At 38.7% G+C, this 13,896-nt stretch overlaps 1 protein-coding gene across 2 annotated transcripts in view; it reads right to left on the reverse strand.

Moving 5' to 3' along the window:
- LOC131969982 (F-BAR and double SH3 domains protein 2-like) overlaps window positions 1-13,896 on the reverse strand; it is an 86,705-nt gene that overhangs the window by 43,313 nt on the left and 29,496 nt on the right. For both annotated transcript variants that reach the window (XM_059331218.1, XM_059331219.1), the window contains exons 4-8: window positions 9,985-10,064; window positions 8,321-8,465; window positions 8,020-8,153; window positions 3,895-3,949; window positions 3,543-3,671 (exon numbers count right to left, since the gene is read on the reverse strand). In XM_059331218.1, coding sequence (XP_059187201.1) covers window positions 3,543-3,671; window positions 3,895-3,949; window positions 8,020-8,153; window positions 8,321-8,465; window positions 9,985-10,064 — 543 coding nt within the window. The remainder of the gene's footprint in view (window positions 1-3,542; window positions 3,672-3,894; window positions 3,950-8,019; window positions 8,154-8,320; window positions 8,466-9,984; window positions 10,065-13,896) is intronic.

Raw genomic sequence — 13,896 nt, forward strand, 5'->3', positions numbered from 1 at the left:
AAACCAAACATGACATGTCACAAGTAGTTTTATTGAAACGGTTGATTTAAATGAACATAAATACTGTATAACAGGAGTACTTTTTTTTTTTTTAAATCAAAGCTCCATAAAGTGCACATTTAAATAAAAAATATCTTAAATATAAATAGCCTATGAAATAAAATAGGCCAATCTTTTTCTGAAATAAACATATATATACATATATATATATATATATATGTGAGAAAAGAATAACGAACATTACAAAAAAAACGAAAAGGGCAGCATTTATATATAAAGAAAGAAAAAAATTTGACCTATATCGATATATGTGATTTGGTCTAATTCCATAACACATTTAAAAATATATGGATATATCTCCCAGCCCTAGGCTGAATCCAATGAATAATGTTCACAGCAATGCTCAAAGAGCACAATATATTTTCTAGGCTGAATATAAATGCTATTGGAAATTGAGACCTAGATGAAAGAGAAGCTCTAAAAACATAGTTATGTAGTTTTATAGTGCTGCTACAATTGGTGTGGTGTTTTCTGGGTTGTATTGTGCCGTTTTGGGAAAGCATATATTGAATGGTTTCTATTCTTACACATGCTACTGGTGCTGCATTCTGTTTCTAAAGATATCTCTTTGGAGCAAAAGCTGTGAGAAGAACTTTCTTGTGATTCAAATTGCTGTCCCTCTTGTTAGGAGTGCTGTTACCAGTGGCTTTTCAGGTGAAGACGTGTAAACACAGAAAGACAAAAAAAATAACTGCAGAGGAGGGAGAGACGATGAGCAGATTGCCTCCCTCCAGCAATGTCCCTCATTCTCTTTGTGTATTTGCGTGCATGTATTTGTGTACGTGCATATTTCCCTGCAGTCCTGTCCTTCTGTCACGAGGAGCTGAGGATCTATTATTCAGAATAGCCTCATAGTATAGATGCTCATACATGCCGAAGGCAGAGTATGTGTGAGTGAGGGAAAAGGAGAAAGAAGCAGACAGGGATGAGCATCTGAAGATAGAACTAACACAAAATGGAAAAAAAGCAAAGAAAAAAGTAAACAAATAGAGGAGAGAATGCAGGGCTGCACCAAATAGTTAGGAGCTTTGAAGCTTCAGTCATAGCTCTGACCAGTGTTGTAGAACTCGAGATCGGTCTTGGTCTCAAGACCACTGTTTGAAGGTCTCGTCTTGGAATTGACTGCATTTTTACTCGGTCTTGTCTCGGTCTCGGACAAAGTGGACCCTGGTTTTTTATTTCAAGACCGGTCAAGACCAGAACTGTGCATTTTGGGATTTATTTGTTAGTATCATAACTGTGATTATGTGTAAATCGAATTGCTTCGAGTTCAACCAATAACATGACTCATATACTGTTTGAAATTGTTGTCACCATTAATGGCTGTCACCCCTCCCACCTCCTTTCACACACCCCCCTCAAAAGGTCACGTGAGTGACAGCCAACTCGTCTGTTTGGTTACCTGAACCACAACGTTTGTTTATGCACAACTACAAAAAAAAAGACACCACAGCACAACATGTAAATTCTGCAAAGCAACGCTAACAAAGACTTCTGGGACTGGTCTTGGTCTTGACTTGGTCTTGACCCCTCAAAGTCTTGGTCTTGTCTTAGTCTTGATACACTGTGGTCCTTGTATTGACTTGGTCCCGGTTTAGGTGGTCTTGACTACAACACTGACTCTGACATTTGAATTTTAAATCCAAATCCAAATGCTAAGCATCTTTTTTTGCATGTCTGTTTTGTTCTGTGTGTGTGCTAACTGGCAAATCCGTCATGCTTGAGACTAATGACTGTCAGGAGAAAGAAAACATCCCACACGTAATGTCTGTGTGTATGTGTACGCCTGAGTGTGTGTGTGTCAGACTGGTACAGTATTTTTAAAAAGGATGAGATCACTGTCATTTAGCTGCTCAAGTTATTCTCCACACAGTAGCTGAGGTGTGTCTGTCAGAGCACAGGGCGGACTGTGTGTGCAGAATGTGTTCAGCAGAACTAGATTTCTTCACTTGTAACTACAATGTCATGTCGATATATTCATTTAGCTTCTTCCTGTGTTTAGATTCTGTGCATGTGGCAGAAAGGTCATGCAGTACCAGATGTTTCTACACACAAACAGCCACTTGCTACTACTGATTAAATTAATATATACTGTATGAAGGGTGACAGCAAATTGGATTCTGTGTCACATTTTATCACTTTAACTTGCAAAACTTGCTTTAGCATGATAACTTACAGCAATGAGTTTTTTTCTGTTTCCGTTTATTTCGGTCAATACATTAAAACAGAAGTAACAAACCAGAAAAAAACATTGATCAAAGTAAACAATAAGTAAACAGAGAAAGAAAATTGATAATGGACATAAAATATGGAAGCCTATTTCTGCCAATGTGATGATTAAAAATATCCTGTAAGTCATATATATATATATATATATATATATTTATAATAAGCTGTCAAAATTATCACATAGGATCACTTAATAATGACAAACTTATGACTAATGACCAAGTACATCAAAATAATGACATAGTATTCCTAAATAAGGAGAAACATTTTCAATATATAATATTTTTTGAGGAAAGAGATTGATACTATACCACATATTTTGTATATATAGATAATTCTATATTATTATTATTATTATTATTATATAAGTTCCTAAGTCCTCATTATAGCCTATTATGACTCAGGCTACAGTAGGGCTGGACAGTAGGACAACATATATATATATATGTATATATATATATATATATATATATATATGTGTGTGTGTGTTTACTGGCAGAAATGGGCCTCCATGAGAAGCCTACATCCAACAACCATATTAACAAAACACAAACACACCTTCAAGTTCGCAGTGTGCATGTCATATGAAGGTGTCAGATGGGATTATAAGGCCAACAGATTATCAGATTCATTGCACACAGAAGAAGAAAATGTTACTGATGTACACACAACACTGTTTAAATATGTAACATAACTACGTCAAAGCTTTCTGAGAATTCCTCTGGTCTTAACTTAGTTAATTCCAAATTGTGGACAATTTAATTTAATGCCGACCAATAATTTGTAAGAGCAGACATCAGGTGGCTCATTTTGCAGGATTTTTCTTCACATAAGCCCCTTTCAAATCACAAATCCAGAGAACTCTATGACTCTCTGAAGACTAGAAACTGTGAAATCATCACTTTCTTGTGCATAATCCTCCCCCCCAACTACTCCGGTGAAACCGAAAGGGAGTCTGACTCTGTGCACTCATAAAAGGAAGACATTTTATCCCAAATTGAGCTTTAATTCAAAGTAGCTTCCCCCTTTGAATTTTAGGAACCAGAAAGTGTGTCCTCATTCCTGGAAAATCCCTCTGGGTATTATTAGCATGTGATGTTCTTTAGTCAGTACTTTTTATAGTAAAAGAAAATGTCATTATATGCTTGAAATGTACAGTTTTACTAAAATATCCACATCCAAGGCAAGGACGTGGATTCTTTCTCACACCACTCACATCTTTCAATGCTTTATACCCATCTCTATGTAAATACCTGTATGCAGTGCAGTAGGTCTGTATGGTAGTAGCGGTCATGGTGAGCGTTGGCAGCAGCTAGCGTTAGCAAGTAGTCATTCCTGGCCTGTGTCGCCTTGGAGTTACAGTCACTTCTCTTAGCTTTCAACTGGAATGAAATAAGACAGACAACATTGCAATACTGCATTACAGTAACAGACCAGAGCTTTAAGCTTTAAGGAGAGTAAACAAGACTCTTTGTAGGTTCTGAGTTCATTGGAGAAGCAAAGGGAAGCAAGCATTTTTGTTTTTGTATCATGGTTTAAAAGAGGCTCTGCTTTAAGAGGGAGTGATGGTGCTGTGTTTGTGTCTTTGTGAGTAAGCCCTCTTACCTTGACACTTGCTTTCTGTAAACTAATTCTCGACTGAAAAAGACCCAGTTTAGACCTGAAATAAGAAAACAGAGGAAGCAAAGGAGTTACTCCTGGATTTCATTTTAATCACAACATATTAATATGCAGGTACCTTGCACCATATTGTAATTTCTCCACCTCCCATTGGCTGTTTTCAGCATCAAAAAAAGCTAGTCTCTGACAAGAGACTTTGGCCAATCATTTAGATCAGGGGTGTTCAACTCAAATTGTAAGAAGTCCAGTGAGAGAAAATTTCCTCAAGCAAAGGTCCGGAACATCACAATGTCAAACATTATGAATTAGTGATATAATAATAATAATAATAATAATAATAATAATAATAATGTTTGTCTTGCATTAGGTTAAAGCTGCATTTTTTAAAATAGAGAAAATAAATAAAATAGCATTTGAAAAATTGTGCATCTTAAAATAAAGTGATTCATTTTAGAAAAATAATATACCAGGAGCTTGAGTTTCCCTTTTCTTTGTTAACTGTCTCAACATTTTTTTATTATTATTTTTTTTACAATAAATGAATATAAACACATCTTAACAATTGAACAGTTTCTATTTCTTCCCCTCTTACATCTTATGCCCCCACTTTCTGTTCTTTCAGTTCAGTGAGAAAACTGAGCTTTAACTTCTCCTGCCAGGACTTTAAATCTCTCTGACTTCTCTTCCTGTCTCTGGCTCACTTGTCTATCCGTGTCATCTCCCTGTATCACTAACTTCCCTTTCCACCTGTCACTCACCTCTCATTTCTCTCATCACTGCTTTTGTGTACACAAATTTGATTGGCTGAGCAGCGTCATGTGGGATGGCTTAACTCGCATGCTATTGGTCTGTAAGGTCCGCTAAGCAAATGCAGTAAAGACTGGAAAAGCTTAGCTGGTTAAAATAGAAGCTCCCCGTCAAAATGTAGAATCCCTCAATAATATATTGATTACAGGTCTGGGTCCCCATAGGACAGCGCCTGGGTCCGGACACGGACCTCGGTCTGCCTGTAAGTGACCTCTGATTAAGATCATTTAGTGTTTTTTATATTCTTTTCCAAAAAGCGGCCTGCCCCAATTTAACAATTAAAGCAGAAAGAATAAAAAGATCCAGGCACTTTTTGAACACCATAACTCTGATCTCTCCTCTGATTCAGAGCAGGCATCATATATTGACCCTGAACAGGCTGCAGCGTGACAACAATAAATCTCAGCCTGATCCAGCCATTGTGATTTATATTGATGGTGACATCAGAAAGACCCATCTCATAAAATGATAGAGGGAGCCTGTGTGGTCTGCTTTTGCTCTACTGTGCCTTTGTGCATTAAAACAGGCCACTAACTCTTCACATACAGATGTAAAATGCATTACAACTGTGTCACAATGCCTGTAACTTGCCTTTATGTGAGGACATGTGTGGCGTGTTTCTACTTATGATACCCTGCCTAATGCAGCCAAGTGGTGTTAAAAGTGGGTGTCGTGTCTCTGCATTCACACCAACTTCTTCCTGTGTGTTCCTTGTGCACGACACTGATTAATGTCTTGCCATTTTTCTCTACTGAAATACACACACGTACACTCACATAGAGCCACAGCGGCAATGCAGTAATTTCTGTGTCTTTGTACTGAGTGATAGAGAACAGAAAAGAGTTGACTGGCCAATCGATGTGTGCGCTAACCGGAGCCGAGAATTCAATGAAGTGAAAATGTCACCATAGCTACTACCACCTAGGGATGGGCGATATGGATTAAAACATTTATAATTCCTGGTATTTTTCACTGTAACGATAAAAATTACATTAAATATCCATTCAGCCTAATCTTTTTGACTAAAAATCTGTCCCCAAAATAATAGTAAAGGCTGCTAAACTACATCAATTAAGTTCAAATAGTACACCTGTACTGCAAAAATGTAGTGAGTGACACCAAACAAACAAGTTTTAAATGTGAGAACAAAATCGATTTATTAAAAATGTATTAAAACTTTTTGGCACGCAGGCAGTAAAGAAACAATGTAAACAGCAAAAATAACTTAGCTTATACAAATCACAAAGTAGTGCAACTGCAAATAGAATCTGATAAATTAAGAAACAAGACAAATAAATAAAAAGTTCACTGAAAATGAATTCCAATCAGTGACGACTGATGAAAAAATACGTATGTAGAAATTACCAGTGGCTGGAACATGCCACAAATACTAGTGCAAGTTTTCATATACATAACACTTCACTCAAACATAAAATGGACAAATGTTATAACAAAATGCAAGTCACCATTTCTTCTGTTGTCTTTCTTCATTTCTTTCTTTGCAAAATAGTGCAAATGACAACATGATAAATTAAAAAACCAACAAAAAAACCTATAATTTCAATAAATTTTAATGAACATGTAAACACTGAAGTACTCTGGTGTACAAGAATGTGGAGAACGGGGCTGACAAGAATATCTGTATGTATGTACTTATGTACAAGCTGACAATCTTCTTGCAGACTACCACAGCTCTGTCCATCCTGCTGTCCCTCATGCTTCTCTCTGCAATGCAAAACAAAAACAACAAAATAACCAATGAATGAAAATTAATTTTACTTGTTTCCAGAATGTTTTTTATCAATTAAGTCTAATTCAGTTCACATTAGTCTACGTCAGTGAGTTTATTATAATAATAATAATAATAACTTTATTTATATAGCACCTTTAAAAAAATGTGTTAAATGCACATGTATACAGTAAAGGGACAGTAAGATCAGTACTCACCAACAGCAATGTGCAGGTTATGCCTGAAGCAGGACAGCCTTGTCCACTGGTTCAGGGCGACTGCTTTGACCTCGTCCAGTTTCCGTTCCTGCAGAAAATTGCTTCAAACCGCTCGCTATATTTTACCCGATGTGGTCATCCGGGAAAAAGTCGTCTGAATGCAACAGCTGTTCAAACTCCAATCACTCGTTATCTAGTGCAGTGGTTCCCAACCTTTTTCTTGAGGGACCCACATTTTTACCATTGTAAACTTTGGCGACCCCCCATTGTCCATTGCTTCTATGAAGCCGAACTCAATGTGACTTTCATGGTACCCTCTCTTTTTCTTGTTGGGGTCGGGCCCCCCCTGTTGGGAATCACTGATCTAGTGAACGGTAAGGCGAATGTACAGCTCAGTTGCTCAGCTACTGAGCTACTGCTACTGCTACTTTGGTTGAAGCTAAAAACTCCACTGTAGACAGCAAACTGTTTGCAAACTTTGCACGTGGTGAATTGCTGCTCCTCGTCAGACTTTTAAACCAAACCAGTTCCAGTTAACGTAGCTGGAGCCCCGTTTAGGAAGTCTCTGCTCCGCCTTCCGCCATTGTTGTTTATATCCCACACGTGTTGGGCTGCAAGTGTGTTGCGCACTTTCATACGTCATCAATGGGAATTTAATTTATCGTTTTTATCGTTGGATGAAATATTCTTACCGTGGGGAATGTTTTTGACGATATATCGTAAATGATAACATATTGCCCATTCCTACTACCACCTAGGGCTGAGGAGAAAACAACACTCATCAGCATCGGATAACGCTTTGATTCTAATTGTGGTACAAAGCTTCGAAATATTTAACCTAGAGAAGAAGCTAAAGCTCTCTACCGGTTAGGTAATTAGTGAGAAAGCCAATTAAAACTTACTTTACATGAAAAACAAATGACAATATAGAGCAATGCTGCGGAGAAAACATTTTATATCTGGTAGAGCTTCTATCTGTGTGTACTTTAAATGTCTACAGACTTGATTCAGGTTTAGTTTATTACTTGGATTCACACCAAGGAAAATGCACCAACCACTGTTGTCAAACTTCTGTTCTGCACTTATGCTCTTGTGGTGTTTTGGTCCCTTTTCATCTCTCAACTCTTCAACTCTCTCTCTCTCTCTCTGAGGTTAACCAACTTTGTTTGCTTGATTGTATTCTTTCTGGCAATGGGACCATCTGTTTAGTCATTTTTATTTTCCGTACATCCCTACCAACACACAGGCCACACACACACACACACACACACACACACACACACGCACGCACACGCACGCGCACGCACGCACACGCACACACACACACACACACGCACAGCGCCGAGGTGAGCTTACTTGGCCTCTATGTCAGCCTTCTCTCGTACAGCGTGGGCAACCTGCTCACAGTCGTAGTATTTTTTCTTGGCTTTGGCCAACTCCTTCACAGACTCCTGCAGCTCTGCTTGAATGCCACTCAACTGATCTATGGTCTGTGAAGGGAAAAAGGAAAACAGGCGAGTTGTTAGAGGAAGATCAGACCAATATGAGTCACAATAACTCAGCGTGAGTACATGGAAGGACGTTGTACAGAGGAATAGAGAACAAAGATTGCTTCAGGAGGCTATGACTAACCCCCGCTGCCGTTGCATCAGCTCACCTTTTTCAGTTGCTGCTCCTTGTAGAGTCTAACAGTCTTAGCCGGCTCTGATACTTGACTTTTGTAGTTGTCACACACATTGAGCCTGGACTGGCTCACCTGCACTGTACCTTCTAGGTAGGACCTCCATACTGCATACACATTCCTTGTTGGAGAAAAAGAACATATAATGCTGGATGGTTGCTTTTCAACAACATACACTCCCAAGAGCAAATGATTCATAAATTCCTCCTGCAGAGTAGCTGCATTTTTAAATTCCCTGCACCACTGCGGGCCCTAACAACTGTATATACAGTAGGGTTGTGAATGATAAACCGATGCGACCGGATTTTCGGTTTAACAAGTGAAAGATACAGCAGCGTCGGTAGCAGCCTCCTCAATCGATACAAATCAACCATGAATTCTTAGATGAATCGGTTGTAGAGTCATGGATCGGGTATCTCAACACTTGGAATCGGTTGGCGGCTTCACACACTTACAGTTTGCGCCAGCGTCTCTAAAACAACGCGAGAAAAACATGCACTAATAATAATAAAACATATTTTCTCTGTTTAATAAACACCTGCACATGAATAACAACCTGCATTCTGTATTTATACTGTGGACTGTGTCCTGCTCAGGGACACAGGAATGCCTTTATATTATATTATTTTTTATTAGCCTATTATTTGTGTCTGTATATAGACTATCCTGGTGATAAATTCAATATCTAATATCCCAGAACTGGGACTGAAAGGAAATGACAAACGATGGATAAGTGTTTCTTGCTGACAGACTGTTTTTTTTTTTACTTTAATAGTATCCATAATAAATCTGAATGGGGGAAGTTCACTACATTTTGAGGCAAATGTTGTACTTTTTATTCCACTACATTTAGCTGACAGCTTTAGTTACTTTACAGGCCATTTCATTTAACATGAAAAAACATGACAAATTTAAAGTGATTAGACATTTCTTTTAATTAAACCTCATAACAGTATATTAAGTAGTTAAAATTAGCCCTATCCTTACAAAATAAAACACTTCTTACATAAATGCATCAATAATAACAATAATCCAATAATATATATTTAGAATATATTTAACAATGTGAGTGGGTCCATTCTGCATAACGCTTACTTTTACTTTTGCTACTTTAAGTACATTTTGATGCTGATACTTTTGTACTTTTACTTCAGTAAGTTTTGAATGCAGGACTTTTGCTTTTAGTGGATTCATTTCACAATGTGGTATTACTACTTTTACTTAAGTAAGAGATCTGAATACTTCTTCCACCACTGTGTATATATCTGCACCTGTTAGGGTGAAAGATTTGTGTCGAAATGTTGCAGTGGTACTTAAATTCAACACTTACAAAATGAATCTCAGTAAAACTGAACTACAGAGTTAATGCAGTTAATAAACTGTATTAATTTCTTGTTTTCACAAGTTTAAGTACCACAATAATAGTAAACAATGACTCATAGATGTGCTGTAGGCCATTATGTTTTTCCCTAGAATTAAGAAGCAATTCAGCAGAGCCTTGATTCAGCTTCAATCTGGGTGGTGCAACTGTTGGGGCAAGCACTTAAGAAGGCAAAATTAGCTTTTAGCTGTAATTTATGGTAAAATATAGCTGAATACTTCTACTGTATGTGTATACACACACAAACACAGACACCTACCTGTAGTCTGTTCTCTGGTCATCAGGGTTAATACCAGGCCAGTCTCTCTTTAGGTACTGGCTCGCTAACTTCTGCAAAGCCTGAAAGCACAAATACAAAGATGCAGCAGTGAGAAAAACTAAAGCCAAAGCATTTCCCGTTTTCTGATTAGTTTGTACCATGTCCAAATATCAGAGCATTTGGAAGATTTCTGTAAGAAAATAACGACCTTCATTTGCACATATCAGCTATTAGAGCTCCTTCATGAGACTGAGGTTCAAGAAAAGGCCAGAAGACGGAGGCAGGAAAAGTTGTGACAGTCATTTAGTGTCTGCGTTATTTTTCACTGAACATATATTCCCTTTTTGGGGTGATAAGAAGAATAAGTAACTAGTTAAAGATTCAATTACCACAGTATTCACTACACACTTTTATGTGTGAGCGGCTCTAATGTGGCTGGTTTGGACTTTCTATCTTCTATCTTTGTCGCCTTTCGAGTGCCATTTTCTGTTGAACAGCCATTATGTTTCTGTTTCAAGTACAAAGCCAAAATCTTGGCTTTTGCTCAGTAAACAACACCACTATAAAATGGATCTGCTCTGCGTCAGCAACAGTGACTCCCCAGTCAGCTCCTGTGAGTACGAGCAGAAACCCAGAGGGCTGCAAGAAAGGGTAACCTACATCTTCTGGACTGGGTCACTGTGTCAGTAGCGACAACTCGCAAACACTGGAGTGGATGAGTGTGTTGGTGTGTGTGTGTTGGTGTGTGTGTGTTGGTGTGTGTGTAGGGGTTGGTGGGTGGGGAGATAAAATCCTCATTAATAAAACAGACGTAAACAAACCAGAACAACAAATACAACAACCTAATCAGGACAAACAGAGTCTAGGGACGTGCTGATTCATTCCTCCAAGGCATATTCTTTCCTTTATCTATTTAATCCTTTTTTCTATTTAAATCTGCATGCAAATCTGGTCTCTCTGTTCCTTTTTTCAAATCTGTCACTCAGTCAACCACTCTTCACTTATGACTGTGTAACATTACAATTCTTACTGGCCTCAACATTACTTTACACATATCTTCATGCTATTTCCTTTCCTCTTTCTCCCTGTTTCTATTATCAAGCTGTTTGATTATATTCAAATGTCTCTCTCTTGCTATACACATTCCATTGAATCACCTTCCATCTCTCTCTCTCTCTCTCATCTTGCCCTTTTAACCTTTCACAGATGGTAAATGAGGCCATCAAAACATCTACCGGTCTTTTCTGTTGTTCCCTGGACCTGAAATGCGGTTCCCTCCAGCTGACACACAAGCTTGTGTCCTGGGGGAGACAGTGGCCCAGTGAACCCTGGCCAGCTAAATCCTCTAGAACAAGGGAAAAGCCAATTTTTTTTAAAATAGAAAACAGTCTAATCTAGGAACAACTGCCCATTACCTCAGCAGTGTTCCTGTCTGAGTAAATTGGCAGCTGGTGGAGTAGATACTTTGTCATAGATTGAATTGAATGTAAAGGTCAGCACTACTAAGAGTCACACTGTGTCAGAGCTACCATTGAAATTAAGGTGTCTTACATGAAGAAGAGGTAAATTACTTCAAACTGAATGGATGGAATACCCAATGCCAGTCTCATTGACATAATCTACAGTCAGAGGTGTAAGTGCTAGAATAATACCAGGTAAAGCAAATAAATACACACAAACACAAAGAAAAAAAACATGGCACAGAAACTGCCCTGTCCAATGCATGAGGAAACACGTTTGCTTTAAGAATAGCCAACCTCTCACACTCTCCAGGGAAGGGTGGAGTGGGTGTGGATGGTTTTGATGAAAGTCTGTGAGACTGTGTGAGTGTGTTTGTTAGAAGAGAAAAAAAAAGAGGAAAAAGAGAGAGTGTGTGAAGGAGGGCTGGAGAAGCACATAACATTAACATTGCAGTAGAAGTGCCTGGGATTTAATTGCCCTCCTGCTGTATAAACAGAGATCATTTGTGTGTAAAATATACTGTGTGTGTGTGTGTGTGTGTGTGTGTGTGTGTGTGTGTGTGTGTGTGTGTGTGTGTGTGATTCTGGGGGGGTTATGTGAGGACAGTGACTGACAGCTGAGACAACCACTGACTGTGAGCTGGCTGGCTGACAGGAGGACTTATTTGACAGCTTGACTTCCACACCACACTGCGCCCTATCAATGTATCAACAACAAAATGACACCAGATACTGTGTCTTGAATTGGCTCCAGTTGGACATCTGGGGTTAGACCTCATTAGTGGCCCCTATTGGACAATATGATCATGTCCTTCAGCCAGTTGACTGCTGTCATTCAATAAAAGATCATTTTAAATGTCTAACTTAAAATAAGTTCACATGCCCATATGTGCCAAAGTTTTATTGGGTGCTTGAATCTGTGCATTATGGATATACATCTTTAATAATTATTCATGGACTCTTTTTATGATCTTTCCAGATTCACTATGGGAACATATGACTACAGTGGGCAGGCAAATGAAATATATGAATCAATTAATAAAAACAATGCGGGGCGTCCCGGTGTCTCACACTGGTAGAGCGCTTACCACTAAGGCTGAGTCCTTGCTGCGGCGGAGCCGGGTTCGAATCCGGCCTGAGCTCCCTTTGCCGCATGTCTTCCCCTCTATCACCCCCTTTCACTCTATCACTTTCAATAAAAGCATAAAAATGCCAAAAAAATAACCTTAAAAAAAAAAAAAACAATGCAATTTTATTCCGAAATACTCTTAATGGAGCACACTTTATTTGAGTGCAGTACATTGCTGATACTAGTCGGTCTATGTGTGAAATGAATTCCCAGTAACTTCTACTGTTAAAGAAAATGGTAAATGGACTGCACTTGTATAGCACTTTTATCAACAGCGCTTTACACTACAGACAGCGTTCATTCACCTGTTTACACACACAGTCATACTGGTGGCTGAGGCTACTCTACTGTGTCTGCTATGGTCAGAACCACCGACCTTCTGGTCAGTGGGCGACCGCTCTACCAACTGAACCACATAAGCTTAGTTAGCTTCAGTTAAATTTTGTTGCATTTTTGCACATAAAAATGACTGGTTTTTGAGCCCCGTCTCACATTTGAACAGTGTAAAGAAGCAATCCCTTCACAGCCAGCAGGAAGTGTAAAAATGTTAACAGCGACCAACAACTACCTGTAGTCCAATGTACATATAGTCATGTGGGTGTTGATGACATGAAACTAGAATAATGAAACTGCCAACTAGTGAAGTTGCAGTTTACATCAATGAGCATTCATATGTCAAGGCAATAGACAATGGTTTAATTATGGATGTTGCTTCTAAAAGGCTACAAGTATGTGAAAACTTCACACATATCTTCAACCCTGCAGCAGAAGATACAATCAACACAGCTTCAAAGCTGGCACCCAACATTAGTTTCATCAAGTCAGTATCCGACCAAATGTGAAATATGGTCACAATCTCCCCTTCTGTTCTCGAGTTAAATAATGACTAGAAAAGTGTTTTTGCAGAATGTCTGGAATATTTTGTTAATAAACAGTGGAAGGATGTGAGCTCACAGTGAACTAGACCTTTGACTTTGACCACCAAAATCAAATCAGTTCATCTTTGACTCCAAGTGGGCATCCATGCCAAGTTTGAAGAAATTCTGTCAAGGCATTCCTGAGGTATTGCATTAACGAGAATAGGAGGGACGGACAGACTGACAACCCAAAATCATAGTGCCTCAGGCAAAAACTGTCGCTGGTGCAGAGGCATAAAAATGTAACTTCACAAGCCAAGACATAAAGTAGCAAGAGTGACGCTGTCGCCATATTACTTAATGGCAACCCAATCAGAAAAGACCACCCCCATTTCCTGGCCTTCCTTGCTTTTATTTTGATGCCAGCCCACAATTTAAAGCCTCTTAGATGACTCTATGGTGACAG

Source organism: Centropristis striata, chromosome 4 (genome assembly GCF_030273125.1).
Source record: "Centropristis striata isolate RG_2023a ecotype Rhode Island chromosome 4, C.striata_1.0, whole genome shotgun sequence".
Lineage (NCBI taxonomy): Eukaryota > Metazoa > Chordata > Actinopteri > Perciformes > Serranidae > Centropristis > Centropristis striata.